General features: G+C 34.4%; 1 protein-coding gene across 26 annotated transcripts in view; it reads left to right on the top strand.

Annotated features, from left to right (window-relative positions):
- Nucleotides 1-24506, top strand: part of NRXN1 (neurexin 1) — a 928975-nt gene that overhangs the window by 6857 nt on the left and 897612 nt on the right. For all 26 annotated transcript variants that reach the window (XM_026684876.2, XM_026684867.2, XM_026684932.2 and 23 more), the window contains exon 2: nucleotides 203-1815. In XM_026684876.2, the coding sequence (XP_026540661.1) occupies nucleotides 1080-1815 (736 nt within the window). In that variant the 5' untranslated portion in view covers nucleotides 203-1079. The remainder of the gene's footprint in view (nucleotides 1-202; nucleotides 1816-24506) is intronic.

Here is a 24506-nt window from a genome sequence, read left to right as displayed (position 1 = left end):
TTATTGCTAAAAATGTAGCAGGCTGTGTTACCAGAAACTTTTTGAGCACAATATATTAAGTCTGTGGATCTATTGCAGCAGAAGACCTTCAATTTAATTCTGCTTGCATTTATATTTGCTGTTTACTTTCAGCTCTTTATTTTTCAGGAATGCAGTACTCAGGATTTTGAATGTAATTTTGTTGTATTTCTAATTTTTGCAGGTTTTTGTAAAACATTTTTTTTTTAAATGGTGCAAAATCTTCCAACAATCAAGCACCAGGATTTTTTCAGTTTTGGCTTTGCAGAAGAAAAACAAAATAGGAGCAGCTGTGAGGCTCTGCATAGCAAGTAGCTTCTAAGCTACATGACAGCTTCTGGATTTCAGCCCCATTGGGAAATACACAGTCTCCTGGTTTATTACATGGCAGGCAGTCCATGGTCTGATGAAAGAATCAACTTTGGAAAGACAGGATTGGAATCGGTAAATTGCTTGCAGTGAAGGTGACAAAATTCCTGGGAAATACAGCTATTGGATAAGATGACTTTTACATACACTTGGATACAGACTTCTCCATATATGCTGGAATATTGATTAAATCTTGCTGGATTTGTGGATCTTTTAAAAAGGTCTTCTAAGTAGCTTATGGACCTTCGTACATTTGTGTATTTTCCACCCATCTCCACCTTCTTTACATCTTGTCAACATGGATTTTTAATATTAATATATTTGCTGACTCACTCTTAGTCTTCACTTTGAGAAGCAGATGTCTGAATAATTTTTTATCAGTGCCTTTTATTTTTTTTAAACACTTTTTACAGTTCAAATAAAATTGCACATTTGTTGGTGCTTTATCTTTCCTTTCTTCCATTATTTTTATTTTTATTATTGAAAAAGAACAAAATTTGCATCTTGGCTGTGAAGCCTGAGCCTCTCCTACTGGGGACGGCAGCCACATTATTTTCCCCCAGAACCTGGAAAGCAAGAATTAAGTATCTGTTGTGAGTGGTCACTGGAAAGATTTTACCCTGTCTGCTTCAACGCCCCCACCACCACTCCCCCCTCCTCTTCCCCCTCTCCCCCACCCCACCCCACCAAGAATGGGGCCTGTGCTCCTTCGGCGTGGAGGCTGCCTCCTACTTTGGATGGCACTGCTCCTGGGTTGTTGGGCTGAGCTTGGCAGTAGCTTGGAGTTCCCAGGAGCAGAGGGCCAGTGGACTCGCTTCCCCAAATGGAATGCCTGCTGTGAAAGCGAGATGAGCTTTAACATGAAAACACACAGTTCCAGTGGTCTGGTCCTTTACTTTGATGATGAGGGCTTCTGCGACTTCTTGGAGTTAATTCTGACACAAGGTGGGCGGCTCCAGCTAAGTTTCTCCATCTTCTGTGCTGAGCCTGCCATCTTGCTCTCTGACATGGCTGTCAATGACAACCTGTGGCACACTGTGGTCATTCGCCGCAATTTTAAGAATACAACACTATTAATTGATCAGTCTGAGGCTAAATGGGTAGAAGTGAAATCTAAGCGACGGGACATGACGGTCTTCAGTGGTCTCTTTCTAGGAGGGTTGCCTCCAGAGTTGCGTTCACCTACCCTAAAAGTAACACTCTCCTCAGTGAAGGATAGGGAACCTTTCAAAGGATGGATAACAGATGTAAGAGTCAATTATACACAATCTTCACCTGTGGAGAGTCAAGAAGTACGTCTGGATGATGAACAGAGCCACTTATGTGCTAGAGATGTTTGCCTCAATGGTGGTGTATGCTCTGTGCTCAACAATCAGGCAGTGTGTGACTGCTCCCATACTGGTTTCCGTGGGAAGGATTGCAGTGAAGGTAAGAATCTGTTTTGTCGTTTCCCAGTCAGCCTGCCCCTCAATGAAAGAGGAGGTCAAGAGATGGAGACTGCATGGCTTTTCCTCCATAGGAGTGAATCTTGCAGCTGTGCTTTCCCCTGATTCATCTCACATTTGAATCTTTTGTTAAATATTCCAGTCCCTGTTCTTCCATCTCTTTAAACTATGACATAAGCATATTCTTGCATTGTGAAGATCAAGCTGAAAATTAGGTTGAGGATCAGAATTTTGTAGAATTGTAAGGAATGCAGATAAAAAGAATAGAGATTTGGAAAGCTGAGTAGGTAGGTGAATTTTCTACCCCACTCAAGAAAGGATAACTTTAGTTTTCAGGAAATAGGCTGGCAAATTGATTTACCAACCAGGTCAATTGAAGTATTACAATTTAACCCAAACAATCCTAATAATAGGACAAAAAGGAATAATTCTAAATACAATTACTTATATTCAACAAGTATGTGGATTCAGTTGTTGCAAGCCTCATTATCTGCATGCATGGGAAAAGAGTTTATTGGATTTATTTTTCATAACAGAATATTTGAGAAATTCAGTATTTATCCTGCATAAGGCTAGATTAGTAAATATACTTACCAATTTTTCTTGCATTTTAAAACCATGGGATGCTGTCAAAGTCAATACAAATAATATTGTATGAGGGAAAATAATATATATTTTGTATGCTTGCACAAATTGTCAGAAATGGTGTAGGGTCTCTCGCTTGTGCAGGGGGTTGGAATAGATGACCTATAAGGTCCCTTCCAACTCTGATTATCTGTTAAGTAAAAGTAAATTATATTATCAAAGATGAAATTGAAAGGATTGTTTACGATAGATACAGAATAGGTAATTGAGTAGCCTTTGTCTTTATCATTTTAATCTAACTTTACTGGCTATGGAACAAATATTTGTGGAGTATGTTTTTATGTAAACTTCCTGTCTTTATGTTAGCCTCAGTCACCCAACATTATTTTTTTTAAAAAATTGACTATTTGATAAAACTTCATCTGAGCTACCGTCATTCTACCATTAATCAAAAAAGCCACTCAGTCTGTTTTAATATATATTTACAATTCCTCTTGAAATTGTAATATCTTATATGTTGTATTTTACTGGCTGTTTTATAAAGCTGGTCATTAACCAAAATTAATAAATTCTATAGCCTGTGTACTGTAGTGGTTTGTGAGGAAACACTTTTGAATTGGTCTTCTGGCAATACTTATTTTGAAGATGGTATGGGAGTTTAAAGGATTTTTTGCTTGAATTTAGATTTTTCTACTTCAATATGTGGATTTTTGATGTAATTTATACTGATAATTAATTGAGAGATTAGCTGAGAGATTGTGATCACCACAAAAGCTATTACAAGTAGCTTTTTAGGCAATCCTAAAAAAAACCTCTTCATTTAAAACATAAAATTATGATATTTCCATTTTAGTTATTTATTTCAGTTGAGGCATATTAAATTCACAACCCATTTTAGAAAGCAACAGTTTTAATAGGGTAGCAAACTAAATTATAAGAGAAAATATATTTTCTCTTATAATTAAATATATAGTCCTATAGTGTTTAAATTTGCCCAGAAGCAATTTCTGTGGCTTTCAATTGGATATACAGGTAATTGCATAAAATTGCAAACTTATATAGTATTTTCATTCTCTTATTGCAAGGATGCCTTATCTTAAGAGTAAAAATGCCTTAGACTAATCATAGGCAGACAGGCAGGCAGAAACTTTCTTATTAATTATGGAGGACTATTACTCTGTCTTCCTTCCTATTTATTAATTGAAGCAATTTCCATTGTTAAATTGCATATCAGCAACACATTGGTCTGTTTATCAATTAAGATAACATTTGAATTTGTATTTATAGGACTGAAATGTCTATATACAACTTGTTGCAATCATTAAGGAAGGGAATCAAAATAACTATTGGATACAGTATTTTCATTTTTAGAATGTATTTCGAAATAGTAGATTTGAAAACCTTCAGTGGATTTTCTCCAGAGGTCTAGAAGCTGAAATATGGTGTCCCTTGCATAGTGGTGGTTTTATATGATTGGTGAAGAGTTGTTCATCAGACTTGTAATGTATTATTAATAGGTACATAATGTATTTTTGGTACTATTGTGTAAAAGTTAATTAGAACATAATAATTTGAATTTCTGGCTATTTAACATTAATTGCATTTTATTAGTACTACATATCAAATAACTATTAGTATGGGTAAATCATAGTTAACAAACTTTCATTCCTTAAATATTTGCAAATCACCAAACACTGTATTTGTAGTATTATTCAAGTTCGCATCCCTAGCCATTTGTTGACCTTGAAAAACTAAATAGCACATTGCTCCCACTTAGTAGGAAGAGTAAGGAAATCTTAGAAATTAAATTAGAAAGTTTAAAAAAATAGTAGAAACAGGTAATGGCAAACCATTTTCATACTGTTGCCAGAAAACTTACATGGATTATATTAATTATAAGGAATGACAATTTTTAAGATAATTTTGTATATTTTATATAGTAGTATACAATTCATGTTTCAGTTTAAAACATATTTCAGGTTATATTATCCTGACAGCCTGTTCTGTTTAGATAGTCAGATTAAAAACCTTTCTATAGAATAGAAAAAGGGTGTAACAACAAACATCTCTACATTCTTAAAAATTTAGTTCACTTACTTTAAAAGACACAGCAAGCATGGTTTGGAGTGCTATAATTGTCTGCAATTTATAACTTGTCAGATAATAGACACAATTTTTTTATCACATGCATTGAATTTGAAAAAAAAATCCAAGAGAAAAATAAAAATGTCTGAATAACCGACATATTCTATTGCATCTTCAATTCCAATTTAATTATTGGAGTTGTCAATTAACCATGCTGAATGATAACAATGAAAACTCATAATATTCTTGCATTTTCAAACATTTAATATATGAAGCATTTCCTTGACAAAATATCAAAATATTTCTAACAAAATGAACCATCAAAACCACCCATTTTTAGTAAATTAAAATAACAGTATTTCTGGCAATGCAAATCTAGGCTTCAGCCTCTAGGTACAGCAACAATCCAAGTTTGCTCCATATTACATTAGAAAAAGAATGGATAGAAACCAACTACTTGAGCATGGCTAATTTTAATCAAAGACAACTGAAATTCCTAACTACTAAACTACTACTGTGTAGTATTCCTTCATTACTACACAATAATTAATGGGGATCATTCTGTAGAAGGCTTTAAGAAAGTGATATAAACCAATGGTCTATTCAATGTGAGGAATGTAGAAAGGTATGAAAAGAAAATTAGTGAAAAACATATATTAGCTGCAAGAGAAATGAATTCCATATTAGAGATGATTAGGACTTTTAAAAGAAAAAAAAACCCAATTTCATATAAATTTATGAAGTCATCATATCATGAATACAGCATATATTTCTAGCTATTATATCTCATAAACATAAAAAAGGACCCCAAAAGGGGAAATAAAACATTTAGGAAATTGGAAAGTCTTCATTTTTTCCTTTATTTAAAAAAAAAAGGATGAATAACAGTTAATCAGATTTATAGAATTATGTACAAGAGGCATATATTGAATGTACCTTATTAAAAAAAAATCCACAAGGCATGGCATGGAAGTCAATGATGAAGCGTATATTATGATGTAACCTTGTGACTTAAGTATATGCTTGTGTTTGATGTTGGAACACAAGTGCAAAAGAAATGAGGTTTCCATTATGAGATTTTTTTTTCTTATCATTAGGAACAGATGCTTGTAAGAAAGTGAGAGTTGTTTCCTCCACAAAAAACTGTGTATGAATTGAATAGTAATCATGCATTATTTAATGAGAATAGAAAAAGTTGTTGAAAAGAAATAAATATGAAGTGCAAATGATTAAAAAGATTGCTGCTGCAGCGCTGAATGCCTTTAAGAGATGAACCTTGAGAGTAGTAGCTGCTCAGGTGGGACTGCATGGGTGAGCCTATACATGCCTGCTAATTTAACTCTTTCTATAATGTCTAATAATAAAGCTTTTCTCTATTTTCTTTATATCTCTGTCCATTACTTCTTTCTTTTGCCTCATTTTACCCACTTTGTCCTGTGCTTCCTTTATCTTTCCCTTCCTGGGTCAGTTAAAAGATTCCCCCCCACTCTTTTTTTGTTTTTGGTGTTTCAGATAAGAAAAAAGGAGATAGAATGTTTGAACACTATGTGAAATGTGAAATACAGTATGAAATACTTCTATGCATGTGAAATATAGAATAGTAGATGTATGGAATATTTTGTTTCTCTATTAATATTAGCTTCAGTTAATGTAAGAGGATTGCCTTGACTACATATGCATGTGGATATGTATTGTGCCTTCTGGCAGATACATACCACATGCAATTGTAGAAGGGTGTCACATGCATATATTTATGTGGATTGTGAAAATTTCTGGGACTGATTTCAGTTGTATTGGACAATCTTAGGATGATAAGATATAGAATCTATGATTCTTTCCTGGAAGATTTTCCACTTTGCTTATTCCTCAATCTATTTTGCTTTTATTTATTTACGGATTTATTTCTGATGGTTGCCTTAAATTGAGAATAGTCTTTCTTTCAGGTAAATAGGACAATGGATAGATGGATTATCCCTTTTCTTTTTCTCACAATACCATCATTTCACAATACCAGAAAATCCAATGAAATATTTGGCAAGATTTCATAACAGATTAAAAAAAGTCATTCCTCATACATCCCCTTAATTCACTAATCTTTTTTCTTGCCAGACACTGAGCCAATGGTTTATCCAGTAAAAGGAGATTAGATGAATCTTGGAAGAAGAGTATATTGATAGCAAATGGTTCAACACTCAATACAACAACAGCAAAGCTATCAACATAGCATCAGTAATGTTTTCAGATAAATAATATGCGCTCACAGAAATATAAACATAGTAAATCAGATCAGATAATTTTAATTTGTTAAACCCTAGAATGTTTTTATGAAAAAGAAAATAAATGATGGTATTGCTGCAAGACTTTGAATTTGAGATGGAAAATTATTTTATTTCCATGAAAAACAACTTGATCACTATCTGGATGTTTTCTATTTAAACAGGAAATTATCCATGATAGTACTACTGTCTTGCTAGTATTAAAAATCCTTCTTGAAAAATCTTGTTCCTTTTAATGAGACAGTGATGAGCATTTGAAGGATGACAAAGTAATAAGAGTTAAAAGCAAACCAACCCATGTTTAAAACAATTACAAAGTTCATCAAAGCAAAAGTTTTATAATATTATTTCCAAATTAGTTAGTGGCCCTTCCTTTGAGCATTTTAATGACCAGAACATACTGCAACAGTAGCTTCTAGATAATAAGGTAGAAAAACTGATTTATTTTATTTATAGTCTTAAGGGTCATATTTGATTAAATTAAGGAAGAATACCTATGTACTTTCTAAATTAACTTAAATGAGCATTCGAGTTGATGTTGATATTTCTCATTCACAGTAGTAATTTATCCTTTCCTGTAACATAAAGCTAGAAAACAATATCCTTTATAGCTTTTATTATTATTATTTGTTCAATGTGAAGTCACAGCACCAGTGCTTTAACTGGTGTTGACCTTTGTAGAAAATAATAAGGTTGGAAGGTACTTTGAAGGTCTTCTAGTCCAACCCCCTGGTCAAACAGAAGACCCTATACAATTCTGGGCAAATGGCTGTCCAGTCTCTTCTTGAAAACCTCCAGTGATGGAGCACCCACAATTTCCAAAAATAAACGGCTCCACTCATTAATTGTTCTCACTGTCAGGAAATTTCTCCTTAATTCTAGGTTGTATCTCTCTTTAACTATCTTCTAACCATTACTTTTTGTCCTGCCCTCAGGTGCTTTGGAGAATACATTGAACCTCTCTTTTCTGTGACAGTTCTTCAAATTCTGAAAGACTGCTATAATATCACTCTAGTTCTTCTCTTCGTTAGAGTAGGCATACCTAGTTCCCTTAGTTGTTCAACATATGGTATGGCCTCCATACCTGTTATCTTTGTTGCTCTTCTATGCATTCTTTCTAGGGTCTCAACAACTTTGTTGTATCATGGTGACCAGAACTGGATGCAGTATTCAAAGTGTGGTCTTACCAGTGCAGCATAAAGTGGTACTGTCACTTCACATGAAAAATACTTTCTCTTGGTGCAACCTAGGATTGCATTAGCTTTTCATTTGCATCTTCTTCCCAAGAACCTTGGATGTCATAATATATTTGTATATTATATGTGTAGATCCAAGCAGTGTGGCTTTTTGCAATTGATAGATTGAAATATTGCCAATGTGCAGATCACTGGGGCTACCACTGCTGGTTTATGCCAAAATCAATTTTGATTTTCAGATCTTGATACTTTGTGATCAACTTTTCCTCCTCCTCTTCTTCTTCCTTCTCTCTGTGAAGATTCTCAGTTATCCAGATCATAGTTGTATCAAAAGTTGTTTTTATTTTGAAAAGGCAATTGGACTGATTTTTTAAGGAAAAACAAGATGTTTCGCTTCCTATCCTGGAAGCTTCATCAGTTGTATTGGATGCTGTGGGAGATGAAAAGGCTTCCTCCTCCTCCTTCTCCTCCTCCTCCTCCTCCTCTTCCTCTTCCTTCAGCAATAGTTTCTACCTATACTTAACACCTGCCATAGAAGGTTCTGTTTTAAAATGTAATTGGCTTTATACTTACCATCTAATATCTTTGTTCATACCGACAGGCGGCACACAACATTTATAGGTAGTTCAGTACTTAGCACTTTTAATACAAAAGAGAGCTGATTAATTTTATGTTAAATCATTGCTTAGTTTAACCCCCTTTTATGTATGTAGATTACCCAATAGATATTCCCTTACTTTGTATTCTCAAATCCTGTAGTAGATACCAAAGACAATTAATCTGTACAGTGGGTTTTTTTAAACAAAATACAAATCTCATGTTGCATATAGTGAATTGTTTTTATTCTTCGTTTGAATACTGATTATATAAACCATGCAGAGTAACTTTGGACAGAGAGTTGGCCGCCAAAATAAATAAAGAAAGAAAGAATAATAAATAAATAATTTGTTGCATGATGTATATATATATTTTTTTTTGTATTTAATTTAAGTTATACATTTAGGAAATTAGGAAAGGGGTTATATGATTGAGGCATCCTATTAAAAACAGAAAGAAATACCTATATACAATTTTTTCTAAATTGTCTGCTCTACAGCTGAGTGATCTTTTTAGTTACTCGCAATCATGTGTATTACATTTACCCTACTAAAACTACTTTTATATAGTAATCAAAACCAAATGAGTCTGATGCTAAGTCAATCAAAGATGAAAAAGTTATTCAGTCTATAATGCAAATATAAACAACTCAGAATTGGAAATGAAAACAATATTAAACATGGTTTAATTTTAGAACAGGGTTTGAGCCACTGTCTCTGATTTTAAATTTGAAACCAAGTGCAAAGAAAGGTTACTGAAGATGAAAAAGCTGCCAGGAATGGAAAGCAAGAAAAGTATTTTAGTAAATCTTGGACTCATAACTTTTTATAACCGTTACCTAGAAGAACAATGATTATTTGACAGTATTTATTTATTTATTTATTTATTTATTTATTTATTTATTTATTTATTTATTTATTTGATTTGCCAATTGTTTACAAGATAATAAGTATAAGTGTATACATAGTTGTGAATACATGAAATGGGTACATATAAGAAAAATAAAAGAAGAATAAGAGAAACAATAGGACAGGGACGGTAGGTACGTTGGTGCGCTTATGCACGCCCCCTACAGACCTCTTAGGAAAGGGGTGAGGTCAATAGTAGATTATTAAAGATTACAAAACAATATCTTGAGCATGCCTTCTTCCATAATCCAATTCAGCTATAAACACAAATAGTGTTGGAAAATCAGCCTAATCACCTAAATTATATAATATTGATGTTCTGTCTATGAAAATATTATTTTTAAACTGTTCCAAATAAACACAGGGCCCCTTTAAATCTATGGAGGCTTTCTCATTGATAATATATCTATTTCCTTTGACCAATCTGTTTCTGTAATACCTTTGGAAAAATTACCTCCTATATGACATGCATTGATGTCGAGGACTTGTGAAGATGGGATTAGACTGTTCATTCTTCTTTGCCAGCCTGGACAATCCCTGGAGAGAATTTCCATGAATTGAATTCTTGTGTGATTAGAAATATAACTACATTAAAGAAGTCATAAAAAATGGAGATAATAACTGGTATATATTACTTCATATACAAATAAGCTGTTCACACATCTTCAATGTATTTTATCAGAATAAGAATGCTTCAACAATCAATTTTCTACTAGCGTGGAAAATGAAATTTGAAATGAAGTAAAATTCTTCCCCCATATCCAATACTAAAGCAATTAAGGCGCTAAAGCACAATGAGCTATTCTGCAGGACAGTAGAATTAGCTTCTTTCTATATATTTGTAATATTATATATATTTGTATATATATATACAAATAGTATATTTGTAATTAGATCAGGAATTGAGTATTGGCTGCATTTTCTTATTATCCAACAGCACTATTACTTTACATTTTTATATTAGCTTATTTCTACTCATAACAGTAGATGATGATGAGTGGAATTTCTGAATATCACTCCATGTATTAGATTGATCAATATATCCATCCATCCATCCATCCATCCATCCATCCATCCATCCATCCATCCATCCATTCATCCATCCAGTAAATCACTGAAATGAATCTAAAAAAATCTACAAAAATAGCCTAAAATAATTATTTTACTACAATAATAACTTACAATGCTATCTAAAATAGCACATATATCTACTCCTTAATGAATTATTGTATTTTCTTTTCAGTTTCTTTTTACGTGAGTAAAAGTGATTTACTTTGTATAATTATTGTGATGGACAAACTGTAAAAAGCAAATTCATCACAGAATCTGTCTTAGGAAAATTCCATATAAGTGGGCAATACTAATAGAATAGAATGGCATTTGGGAATAAAATTGTCCTTGTGTCTAGTTGTTCTGGTGTGCAGTGCTCTATAGCATTGTTTTGAGGGTAGGAATCAAAATAGATTATGTCCAGTATGTGAGGAGTCTGTAAATATTTTCACAGCCCTCTTTTTGACTCATGCAGTATAGGTCCTTGATGGAAGGCAGGTTGGTAGTAATTGTTTTTTCTGCAGTCCTAATTACTCTCTGAAGTCTGTGTCTGTCTTGTTGGGTTGCAGAACCAAACCAGACAGTTATAGAGGTGCAGATGACAGACTCAATCATTCCTCTGTAGAACTGTATCATCAGCTCCTTGGGCAACTCCTTGCTTTCTGAGTTGGCGCAGAAAGAATATACTCTGTTGTGCTTTTTGATGTTAGGTGTCCATTTTAGGTCTTGAAGGTCTCTACTGTTGATACTGTGTTGTCTAGTATTATAAGAGGTGGTAGTATGAAGGGTTTGTCCTAAAGTCTACCACCATTTCTATGGTTTTGAATGTGTTCAGTTCCAGATTATTGTGGTGATAAGGGTGATAGTTTATTAATTCAAATTTAAAGGCAAGTGAGTATACAAATTCATTTGTTCTTTTTGAGCCAGTTACTATCCATCTATGATATCCTATTTGCTATTGTATAAGAAACTGGTTTTTTCTTCCAATGTAACTTGACTTGGAATTTACACATGAGGAGTAGTGATCTTTTCTACAGTTAGTCTCTAGTCATACCTTAGCTGTTATTATTGAGGTATTCTAGGTACCAATGACACAACAAGACTGATTTCTGTCTGTCTGTCTGTCCGTCCATCCATCCATCCATCCATCCATCCATCCATCCATCCATCCATCCATCCATCCATCCATCCACCCACCCATAAAGTTTGTCAGTCTTCTGCATCTGTAGTTGGATCATGAACTTGGATAACCATTCTATTAAATGGCTGTACAGACAATACTGTTCTTGGTCTGGTTAATTTTATATGGCCACTGACTGCATTGCACTCAAGTGCTTTAATCAGAATAGAACTGGAAGGGACCTTGGAGATCTTCTAGTCCAACTCCTTGCTCAAGCAGGAAACCCAATACCATTTCAGATAGATGGCTGTCCAGTCTTGTCTTAAAAACCTCCAGTGATGAAGCACCTACAACTCCTGAAGGCAAACTGTTCCACTGATTAATTGTTTTCATTGTTCGGAAGTTTCTCCTTAGTTCTAGATTGGTTCTCTCATTGATTAGTTTCCATCCATTGTTTCTTGTTTTGCCTTCTGATGCAGCCCCTCAAATTCTCTCTCTCTCTCTCTCTCCCTCTCTCTCCCACTCATCTATATTGATTAGAATAAAGCTAGAAAGGACCTTGGAGATCTTCTAGTCCAACTCCCTGCTCAAGTGAGAGATCCTATACCAGAGGTGTTATTCAGCAGGTTCTGACCAATTCTGGAGAACCGGTGGCAGAAATTTTGAGTAGTTTGGGGAACCGGCAATTATCACTTCTAACTGGAGATTTTACAGTATCCTTCCCCTGTCATGCCCACCAAGCCACATGCACAGAACTGGTAATAATTTTTTTTTGAATCCCACCACTGTCTTATACCATTTCAGATATGTGGCTGTCTAGTCTTTTTAAAAAACCTCCACTGATGAAGCACTTACAACCTCTGAAGGCAAGCTAATTCTACTTGTTAATTTTCTTCACTGTTAAGAAATTTCTCCTTAATTTCAGGTTGGTTCTCTCCTAGATTAGTTTTCATCGATTGTTTCTTATCTTTACTATATTGTCTTTACTACATTCTTCCTGCCTTTGAAAACAACATCACCCCCTCTTTGTTTTTCATGTCCTGAATATTCTAGTCCATTTCAGTTTACTGATATGTCTATGTGTAGTTGATTCTTTTCATCTTTTCTGTAGTGAATTTTCCCCTGTTCATGTTTCTTACATTCTATACTTCCTTTGCAATTGTACATTTGCAGTCTAGTTTTTTCTTTTCCTGCTCTGCAACATCAATAAAAAGACATTCAAAGGCTTAAATTTAATTCCACCATAAGTACCACTAGTACCCTGAAATTATCAATTCTTCTTCAGCAGGATATTGAATGAATTCTGATCTGAAGGGCCATCATCTGTTCCTTTATCAACAATCACTTTATGTTGTCTATCCATGTGGCTTTCTTGGTAAAGTAAAGAAGTAGTTTATCATTACTTTTTTCTGCACTGTGTGACATATCTTTGTTATTATCACTAAATGGTCATCTGTCTCCAGCATTACCTAATAACCGAATCCTAACCATATATAATTGCTGCCCTATATAAATACCTGCTTAATTTCTGGGCAACTGGTGACCCTGCTGAAAATATATAATTTTGATGTATAGTTTAGATGTTCTTTGCTGTCCTCCCATACCAAATTAGACAGCACAGCAGGACTTGAGAGGAAAATTATTGCTATAAGGAATCAGCTAATGTATATAAATATTGCTTTATATCCAGTTTTGTCCTATTGATGGGGAAAATCATGCAATGATGGAATTCTTCCAGAAACAGCAGAGGTTTCCACTAGAAGAAAGGGCATTATTCCATTTTATCATGCTATCCACAAATAGTATGATCCTGTAATGATGTAAAATTCTATCTGTATCATTAATCTTTTCTTGGTCAAAGAAATGAATTGCAATTAATGCATCTCATTACATATCATGCTTTCTTAAAATTGTATATATTTTTGCTTTATCTTTTAAGTGTATAAAAATTATACACATAAAAATTGGAATTGTCAAAGCTTGATATTCCAACATAATTGTTTGCTATAAAAGTAATATACTTGTTATTTTATTCTATGCCTTATGAACATCATATGTGTGTGATATCACATATATAAATTGTGAGGTATATTGTGGGATGTGTGAATGTACATATTCAGGCTAAGTAGTTAATGGAAGAAGATAATCAGGCATATGACTGGTTATAACTACAGAGGATAAAAATACTTCTGTATCATCATAAGGATTATTGGCAGTGTTAGGGATATACACCCTAGCAGAATCTGCATGGCAGTCAGGCAGGCAGGCAAATATGTGAGACAAATGTTTTTGTAGCTTACACTCAGTAAAACAGATACAATGTGCTAGTTAAATAGTTTATTCCAGTAAGATTTGTAGCATAGTCAAAACAGTCCATATATCATACACTAGTTCAGTCCGTCCGGGGATTAATCAGTTGCAAAGTCCAGTGTCGAAAAAGAGGTCGGTAAACTTACAAATATCAGTCCAGTAATATATCTCTTCACAGTAGAGATATGAAGAAGTCGAACCTCCTTTCTTCCTTCAGCAACAGCAGAGAACACACAGTTATCACACCATCAATCCATCATCGTCAGTAAGCAATCCAGTAAGCCAGCAAACAATCAAGTTCTCTTGCTCCCTCTTATGGCAATTTTACAGACGCACCCAAAATTACATGCTTTGCAGTTAAAGTGACACACACTTAAACTCACTATCATAGTTTATATATATTATTTTACCCAAACTACGTTAGGTAACCTTGTTATTCCTAACAGGCAGCCATAGTCAGGCTCAGTAATTCATACTGACATTGTTTTAAAAGCCTTTCTTTAATATGAAATCATTCTTACACTTTTGTATTTTTGGTATTTTGTGAAGAAAAAAAAATCTAAGTTTTCTTTATGGTGGTAAAAATAACAATGAGTAGAAACAAGGCTTGAACTGAATTCTTAAGAAGGGTAATACTTTTATAATTTTCTTTTAATTTTAAGTGAAACTGCAGTGTGTTTTAAAGTATTTAAAGAATATACAATAACTTCAAACTTTATTCTAATTGATCACTGCGTAATTTTATGAGAAAGCTAGAAAGGAATTTGTTTTACTACACTGAAATAACTTCTTTCATGTTTAAGTATTATTAATTTTATTAATTTATCAAATTTATATGCCTCTCATCTTGTGGTACATTCAAGTTGTCTTGAATGTAGAATAAAATATAATCCTATCCTTTCCTATTACTGTATATTTAAGAAAATTTGTAATGTCCTGTGTGTTCAATACAATATATGTTTATTTGCTTAGAATGCAATCAAGAGCAATAAAAGCAAAGACTGCATATTGGAAATGTGAATGAACTATGACATTATCTATGGCAAAAATATACCCAAACTTTCCCCAAAAAGTTCTGTTATTATCACCGTTTTTTTTAATGACCTTTCTTTCAATACCTTCCTTATATTGTCCTAGGAAATTCTGAGTAATTGTAAGTAATATTTTAACATACAGGCTGATATCATTTTATCAATCGATATGCTATGGATAGTAATACTGGTTGAGCTACAAACATAATCCTACCATTCATTTATCATTTATTTTTATTTATTGTAATTTGTCAAACAGAAACAAAAACAGGAATAATATAAAAATACAATAACAGGGATGATAGGTACGTTAGCGCGCTTAGGCTCTATGGACCTCTTAAGTATGAAGTGAGGTCCACGGAAGTCAATTTGTGACTAAAACTGAAAATTTGTAGCTGAGACAACTGAATCAGGCAGCGCATTACATATTTTGACAACTCTATTACAAAAATCATATTTTTACAGTCAAGTTTAGAATGATTTACAATGAATTTAAAGCCGTTGTTCACACACGTATAATTGCAATCAAAACAGAAAAAATCATTTACAGGTAAAACACTACATACAATTTTGTATGCAATACCCAAGTCTTTAGACAGATCTGTAATTGATCAGTATTGTGCATTGCTCTGAGTATTATCTCCCTCCCTTTCATCATTCATTTAGTCCTTGAAGTGTTTTAATTATGATTTCAGATTTGAGTGCATGTAACTTTTGTTCTTTCTAGAAACTAGTTTTCTTAATGGATTGTCTGTCAAGTTTTGTTTTCTACTTTTTCTAATGTTATCATGTAGCATATTGACTAGAAGATAATGTGCTGTTAAAAACAGTGAACAACAGCACACAAGATTCTCAGAAGCTGGAATTGTGGATTTTCATGTAACTGCTGAATATATCATTACAGAACTTGTTACAGGATCTCAGACTGACTGGGCTAGATTGAATGAATGCTTTTTCCTTCTTCAATAACTTCCCTAAAATTAATTCTGGGAGCTTGGGGAAGGACAAAGGGGATTCCAGGAACTTCATCAACTTTTCAGTTGGATTGGGAAGTTAAAAAAACAAAAACAAATTAGTATTAATTTTGAGCAGGAAAGGAGAATTTGTACTTACACTGTTCTTGATTTGCCCACATTGGTAATGTTGTAATAATAACGCTGCTTCAGCAGAATGAGAATACCTGTTCAACCCTGGCTTCTTTCAAAAGCTAAGCAGATAGCCAAGTCCTAGTTAATACTTGGATGGGAAGCCACCTGGAATTTCAGGGCTGTGAACTAAACAAAATGTAAAAAAAAAAAAAAAACCAAGGGAGGAGGTAATGGTAAAATTCTTCCTTAATATAGTAAGAAAAACTGCATGAATATATCCATATAGACCTCAGGAGTCAAGCAAATGGTACATTTACTTTTGTTGTATATTGTATTGTACATATTATTTATACTTATTATATACAGATAATTTCTATGCATATATGTTAGAAAATGATTTAAGGAAAATAAATTTCAACTTAAGATAAATTTCCCACAAATAATATTCCATAAATAACTATACTATAGAATTTTGAATAGGATTGTTGTTGATGTGAAATAGCTGAATCACAATTGGAAAAACAAAAACCATTTATTAAAAGCCACATGTGTTTACAAGAAACATAACATTATGAATTGTCAAGAACACAAGTATTGCTTTATGTTTTTCTTACACCTAAATTTATTGAAAAAAGAAAACCAATCAAGATCCCCTAGAATAACAAAAGCCTCAGTCCCCAAAATCTTTATTTTAAGAAAATAGTCCAATTTTCCTAAATAAGAAATTTCTGCATAATCAAAGCAGACTCTTTTTAAAATCTGGACTCAATGTTTTTTTGGACAATGAAGGTTTTCTGTGTGACCACCCTTATACTGTAAGTCCTGAAGGTCCTTGTACATTTTCTTTCAACTCATTTTTGTAAAAATAGATTTTCAAAACGTTATTAGAATATATTTATTATTAATAATAACATTATTATTTAATATAAACTAATAATATAAAATCACTCAGATAAATAGATTTGTAATAGTTTTCCTTTATTTCTTTGTTGGCAAAACATAAATTTAACACAAAAATGTTGTGAAAGCGACTGCCTGTGAAGGTTCCTGGATTGGAGGTGAAAGGTGAAAGCAGAATCCGTCTCATAATTGGGTAGACCACGTTGCCCTGATAGACCAGTCTCATCAGAAAAAACACTCACTCAGATAAGCATAGATTAACTCTAGACAAATAATCAAGGAGAAAACAATACTGTAATCAAGGGACTATCAAGGAGAATATCATACCCCTACCAAAACTAGCAGGGCAAACTACTGTATATATAAACATGGAGCAAACCCCTCATGCATTCATAGTGATGAAGTTACCTAATTGGATAATGAAATATCTGGAAGCATGAAAACTCTCTCACACACAAAAAGTATAACTGTAGGCCATCTCTATGATTGTCTTCAAAATACAAAACGCCTACTGAGATGTGCTTGCCCCCTTCTTTTCTGGCATTTAAGATTATGTTTAACATTTTTCTTTTTACATTGGCTTTCCATGTCTACATCATTTCACTGAAATATTACATCGTTTTACTGTAATCCATTTTACTGCATTTGTTGAACACATACAACATGCAGTTGGGATGTCTTTTACATTGTTTTTGCTCAGTTCATTGCTTTAGTTCATTGTCCAGAAACCTGGGAATGGGCAATACTGTATAAAATATAATAAATAACATTAATTGTGTACATATGCAAGGGAGAATGACACAGTAGGTGGGTGCATCTAGTCCACATTGGCTGAAATAGCTAAATAATTCCTACTAGAAAATTCCAGAATTGGAAATTGTGTCAGAGAAAATAAGAAAATAAGAAAAAAAAAATGCCAGAAGACTTCAGCAGCAAACAATTTTGGTATTGACCATCATCTGTATTAAGCATGTCCATATAGTCAACAAGCTAATCTGATGCAGCATTTACTCCAGTGGTGCTTTGAAGTAACTTCAAAGTCCTACATTGGAAGAATGTTGTTTTTTTATAATGCAAGTCATTGGGCTTTAGCAAAACAGAATGAAACTGACATGTTAAAAAGTCTGCTGAATACCACTTTATTGGTGTTATCTAGGACTGTATTCTAAATTTACATTAAGACAACAAACAGCAAAATTTGCTTTCTTTCTTTGGTTCATGGATTTATAGTGCCACATCCAATTCAACTCTGGGCGATGTATAATAGAAACAAACAGCAAAGAAAGAAAAATAACTATAAAATATTAAAAATAACAAACTAGGATATAAAATATAAAATAGTGACCAAACAGGATAATTCTAGGTTGTGTATTGATTGAATTAAAATGATTTAGAGTTTCTATCTTGAGTATATTTTTTTAAAAAGACAGGCCTGGCTTTTTTCTTTTTTCTTTTTTTGCTCAATCTTGGGTATTGCTGGCTCTTTGAGAAAAAAGTGGGTAGCCTCAGTTTTAGCTCTTAGAGCAGTGTTTCAATCTTGACAACTTTAAGAGTTGTGGATTTCACCTCCCAGAATTCCCCAACCAGCATTGTTGGCTGAGGAATGCAGGGAATTAAGTTGACACTTCTTTAAGTTACCAAAGTTGAGAAATGCTTCTCTTAGAGGGATAAGCATAGTAGGAATGATGCATTGATTTAAAAGTAGAAAACTAGAAAACAAAAATGAGGCTCTGCTTCTCCCATATATCATCAGGAGAAAATAAAATAAAAGGAAACATCAGGTAATGAATTATGCTTGATTTGTTTCATAAACCTTTGAAATAGGATAAATGAGTTCAGTATAATTGTGCTTCAGTCAATCACTGTATATTAAAGGCTAATTGTTAATTCAATAGTAAACTGAATCAGAACAGTTGGTATAAGTGAAGAACAGTGCTATATTTAATAAAAGTAATGATTAGAATTTATTTTAATTTTTTTAGTGGGTAAACAAATTTGCCTCTGACTGCCTGTGGAAAGTGTTTATTTTCCTTCACAGAGTGAGGAATAAAATGTAGGAGGAGGTTTTAAAACAACTCACATTCAATAAATGGTTGTCATGCTATTTTATGGATGATTATAAAGAAAAGGTAAAATAATCATCATTCTGGAGCTTAAAAGCTGTTCTAGAAAGCAATTGAAATGTGATTGCTGAAATGCCAAAAATGACAAATTCTGTAAAAACTGCAAAAGGCTGTGAATTTGTAACATCTTTATGGAATCTTGGGTATTGTTTATATATTAATATAATTACAATTTAATAATCTTCAAATATATAAAATAAAATTTGCAAATATACATAACTAAAATTTGCATTTTATTCTAAGAATATATATATTCTTAGAATAAAATGCAAATTTTAGTTTTGAAATAAACATTTCATAATCAATATTTTCCAATGAAGTACCAAAGAAACTAAAAGACAGTACAAGAGAGCACTGATAAAATGATCTGTTCAGATAAAACCAAATGCTTGGCAAAATGACAGCACATTTTTAAGGTAACAAAATGACATTAATTGCTAGAAGAAGAAAAAAGTCATACATGTATTATTATGGTTCCTTGCAGATATTTAGACTGGATTTGGAAATTTTATCCAACTATAGAGTTCTTCCCAAATACCTTGAATAGCAAATGTTCTTTGTTTGATGGTTTTAAAGATATTGTTGCAGGATGTAAGGTGATCCAAGTAAAGCTGCCTTTTGCAATTGACTGATGGTGATTTTGTCATATTGATGGTATTCAACTGGTACACCAGATTTTTTAGGATTGCAGCCAAGACATCTATTACTGTTGGGACTATGTTTGCTTTCTTTTCTCACAGCTGTTCTACTTTGTTTCTTGTGATTTTCTATTGTTCTTTTTCTTCTCTTCTGAAGTCTTCAGGTAGCGCACAATCATGCCGACCGTCCCTGTCCATTATCCCCAATTATTAGTTCCTATTTCTTGCCCAGGTAAAACTCAAAAAATTAGAATATCGTGCAAAAGTTCATTTATTTCAGTAATGCAACTTAAAAGGTGAACCTAATATATCAGATAGACTCATTTCATGCAAAGCAAGATAGTTCAAGCCACGATGTGTCATAATTGAGATGATTATGGCTTACAGCTCATGAAAACCCCAAATCCACAATCTCAGAAAATTAGAATATTGTGAAAAGGTTCAATATTCTAGGCTTAAAGTGTCTCACTCCAATCAGCTAATTAAGCCATAACACCTGCAAAGGGTTCCTGAGCCTTTAAATGGTCTCTCAGTCTGGTTCAGTAGGAAGCACAATCATGGGAAAGACTTCTGACCTGACAGTTGTGCAGATACCATCATTGACACCCTCTATAAGGAGAGAAAGCCTCAAAAAGTAATTGCAAAAGAAGTTGGATGTTCCCAAAGTGCTGAATCAAAGCACATTAATAGAAAGTTATGTGGAAGGGAAAAGTGTGGAAGAAAAAGGTGCACAAGCAGCAGGGATGACCGCAGCCTGGAGAGGAAAAGGCCATTCAAAAGTGTTGGGAATTTTCACAAGGAGTGGACTGAGGCTGGAGTCAGTGCATCAAGAGCCATCACACAAGATGGATCCTGGACATGGGCTTCAAATGTCGCATTCCTCTTGTCAAGCCGCTCCTGAATAACAAATAACATCAGAAGCGTTTTACCTGGGCTAAAGAAAAACAGAACTGGTCCGTTGCTCAGTGGTCCAAAGTCCTCTTTTCTGATGAGAGCAACTTTTGCATCTCATTTAGAAACCAAAGACCCAGAGTCTGGAGGAAGAATGGAGGGGTACACACTGCAAGATGCTTGAAGTCCAGTGTGAAGTTTCCACAGTCTGTGTTGATTTGGGGAGCCATGTCATCTGCTGGTGTTGGTCCACTGTACTTCATTAAGTCCAGGGTCAACACAGCCCTCTATCAGGAGATTTTGGAACACTTCATGCTTCCTTCCACAGATGAGCTTTATGGGGATGCTGACTTCATTTTCCAGCAGGACTTGGCACCTGCCCACACTGCCAAAAGCACCAAAACCTGGTTCAATGACTGTGGGATTACTGTGCTTGATTGGCCAGCAAACTCGCCTGACCTGAACCCCATCGAGAATCTATGGGGCATTGCCAAGAGAAAGATGAGAGTCATGAGACCGAACAATGCAGAAGAGCTGAAGGCCGCTATTGAAGCATACTGGTCTTCCATAACACCTCAGCAGTACCACAGACTGATAGCTTCCATGCCATTCCGCATTGAGGCAGTAATTGCTGCAAAAGGGGCCCAAACCAAGTACTGAGTACATATGCATGCTTATACTTTTCAGAGGTCTGACATTGTTCTATGTACAATCCTTGTTTTATTGATTGCATGTACTATTCTAATTTTCTGAGATTGTGGATTTGGAGTTTTCATGAGGTGTAAGCCATAATCATCTCAATTATGACACATCATGGCTTGAACTATCTTGTTTTGCATGAAATGAGTCTATCTCAGATACAGATACAGATAATCAGAATTGGAAGGTACCTTGTAAGTCATCTAGTCCAACCCCCCATCCAAGCGGGAGACCCTACACTATTTCTGACTAATGGCAGTCCAATCTCTTCTTGAAAGTCTTGACTGATGGCGCTCCCACAACTTCTGAGAGCAAGCTGTTCCATTGGTTGATTGTTCTCACTATCAGAAAGTTTCTCCTTGTTTCCAGGTGAAATCTCTCCTTGATCAATTTCCATCCGTTATTTCTTGTCTGGCTTATAGGAGCTTTAGAAAATAGCTTGACCCCTTCCTCCCTGTGGCAGCCCCGCAAATATTGGAAGACCACTATCATGTCTCCCTTGGTCCTTCTCTTTACTAGACTAGCCAAGCCCAGTTCCTGCAGCTGTTCATTGTATGTTTTAGCCTCCAGTCCCCTAATCATCCTGGTTGCCCTTCTCTGTATTTTTTCTAGAGCCTCAACAACTTTTTTATAATGTGGTGACCAAAACTGGATGCAGTACTCTAGGTGTGGTCCTACACCTATATATGGTCTCATATATTAGTTTCACCTTTTAAGTTGCATTACTGAAATAAATGAACTTTTGCACAATATTCTAATTTTTCGAGTTTCACCTGTATTTAAACTTATGTTTATTCTTGTTTCTGTTATATTGTAAGCTTTTGACAAATAAATAAATAAATAATAAATAGGTACTGCATGCCTACTATCAAGCCTTTTGTGTCTTTCTTATCAATAATTGTTAAGTCTGGAGTGTTATATTTTATGTACTGGCTATGTAATACTTTGCCTTGCCATGTCCCTTTTCTCTCTTGTGCTTAATACACCTCATGGTGTGTTAGTTTCAGTGCAATATCTTCACTGTCTTTCAGCTATTCTTCCAATTCCCCCTTTTTTTCTTCAGTTGTCTGGTTTACTTGCAACATTCTTTATGCATCTATTTTCCTTGGTAAGTAGAATCTGTCAACATTGATTCATGAATAAAGGGTATGATTGTCATTATTCTTCTGGTTTTGCTACCCAGGGCTTTTACTTTTGATTTAGTGCAGTCCATAATTCCACTTGTGTGTTTAATGACTGGAATTGCCCAGATGTGAATCAGTTTTATATAATTTCTGCCAGTGAATTAGGATTTTAAGATCTTCTTCATTCTTGTGATGTACTCACTTCTAACATTCTTTAGATTTTAGTGTACTTGATCATGTCAGCTTGAAGAATGCCCAAGCTCTAGGATTATGTTCATACAGCATCTTGATTTTTTTAGTTTTCGCTATTTTTCCTATTGATACTAAGGCACATTTGTCCAGTCCAAACTCCATTGCAGTATCTTGGGTTTATAGACAGAGAATGTTGAATAGCAATTTTATTTCACAGAGTGTTTTTCCATACAGATTGTATAGCCTGACATAAGTTTTTTGCTCTTTGATGACCATGACCTAAATCATTCAGTATTGTTGACAGAGGAATCAATGCAATAACAAATAGTTGTGGGGAGAGTGTGATATTAAGCTCTCTCAGTCTATCATTGACCAGCAACTGTCTCTTCTGTTGTGCCATTGATCTTTGCACAAAGCTTCTGATGTTTCTACTATTCCTGTTATTTCTAGGCAATTCATCATCCAATCATGTGGCTGGAAGTCAGATGCTTTCCTTAATCAGTCCAAATTACATTCAAATCGATCTTTCTTTTCTTAATTTTCCAAAATCACCTTCTCAGTTAGGAGGTGATCTTTTATTCCTCTGCTGTCTGGATGGTGTTTTTTTTTGCTCAGGTGAAAGGGGGATTGTTTTCAACTAGATGCTGTTGGACTGCATCCACTCATCAATTAACTACTTGGAAGCAGGGGTGGGATTCAAATTTTTAACAACTGGTTCTGTGGGCATGGCTTAGGTGGTGGGCGTGGCTTGGTGGTCATGTGACTGGGTGGACATGGCTTGGTGGTCATGTTATTGGCTGGGTGTGACCAACTCAATATCACTCACATCGAGGCACGCATCTCCTCTCCTAGCCTCTCATGACTGTGGGGATGCTGCAACAGTCGAAAAATGGTCATGTCACTTTTTTCAGTGCCATTGTATCTTTGAATGGTCACTCCACGCAAGCAAAGTACCAGCAAAGGAGGGGAAAAAAACTCCAGAGACATTCTTGAGACAGGAAGTCTAGTGCTGCCAAGAATGTAATAAGGGTTGATGGAGAGGCAGTTTCTTTAAGCAACACCAGAATGTTTCCTTCCTGCCTTCCTTACAGGATTAGGGCAGTAATTTCGTCTAACAACCAGTTCTCTGAACTGCTTAGAATGTTAACAACTGGTTCTAGCGAATAGGTGCAAACTGGTAGAATCCCACCCCTGCTTGGAAGTTGTTTGTAAGCAGGTAATTGGCTTGCATTTGCCTTTTGCCTCTATAGTTCCCTATTGTTAGATCTTTCATTATCAGGTAGGTTTTGCCAGATGTTTACCAATCTTTAATTTCACCTCCTTTGCAATATGTTGTTAAATTGCTTTTCAATGAGAGGGTGTAGACCAGTCACATATTTCAACTAAAAGTTTATATTTACCTGATTCCTGATCAGTGCTTGATATTCCTTGCTCTTTTCTTCACCATTTCTGCTATTATTACCAGTTCTTTCATTTCACTTTCTATTTTTATTCTTATCCACCTCCCTTACCTAACCTGCATTCTATTTGCATTTCTTTGGGATGTCCTTAGGTGCTATAGGAGATGACCAGGCTGAGCCTAAGGGAGGGGTTAAATGTATCATCAGTCTTGAGTCTCTTTGTGGCCACAAAAGATCTAAGTTCAGCCCACTTTGAATTCCATTGGCTCTTATTTACTGCCAATTTGTTTTGACCATTAGTACTTCAGATTCTTGTAGAGAACATTATCATTAACCTATATTCATTTGAATTGCCTGGACTCCTGATTATCTCTGTTTGACAGCTGCATCCAAATCTACTCTATCAGGTGTCAACTAGTTCACTTCAATATTTTATCTGATGGATTGGTAGAAACATTTCT

The sequence above is a fragment of the Notechis scutatus genome, chromosome 1 (assembly GCF_049901735.1).
Source record: "Notechis scutatus isolate UNSWTSFEM ecotype Mainland chromosome 1, rNotScu1.2, whole genome shotgun sequence".
Classification (NCBI taxonomy): domain Eukaryota; kingdom Metazoa; phylum Chordata; class Lepidosauria; order Squamata; family Elapidae; genus Notechis; species Notechis scutatus.
Note: the sequence above shows the minus strand (reverse complement) of the source record. Positions and strands in the feature narration are given on the sequence as shown.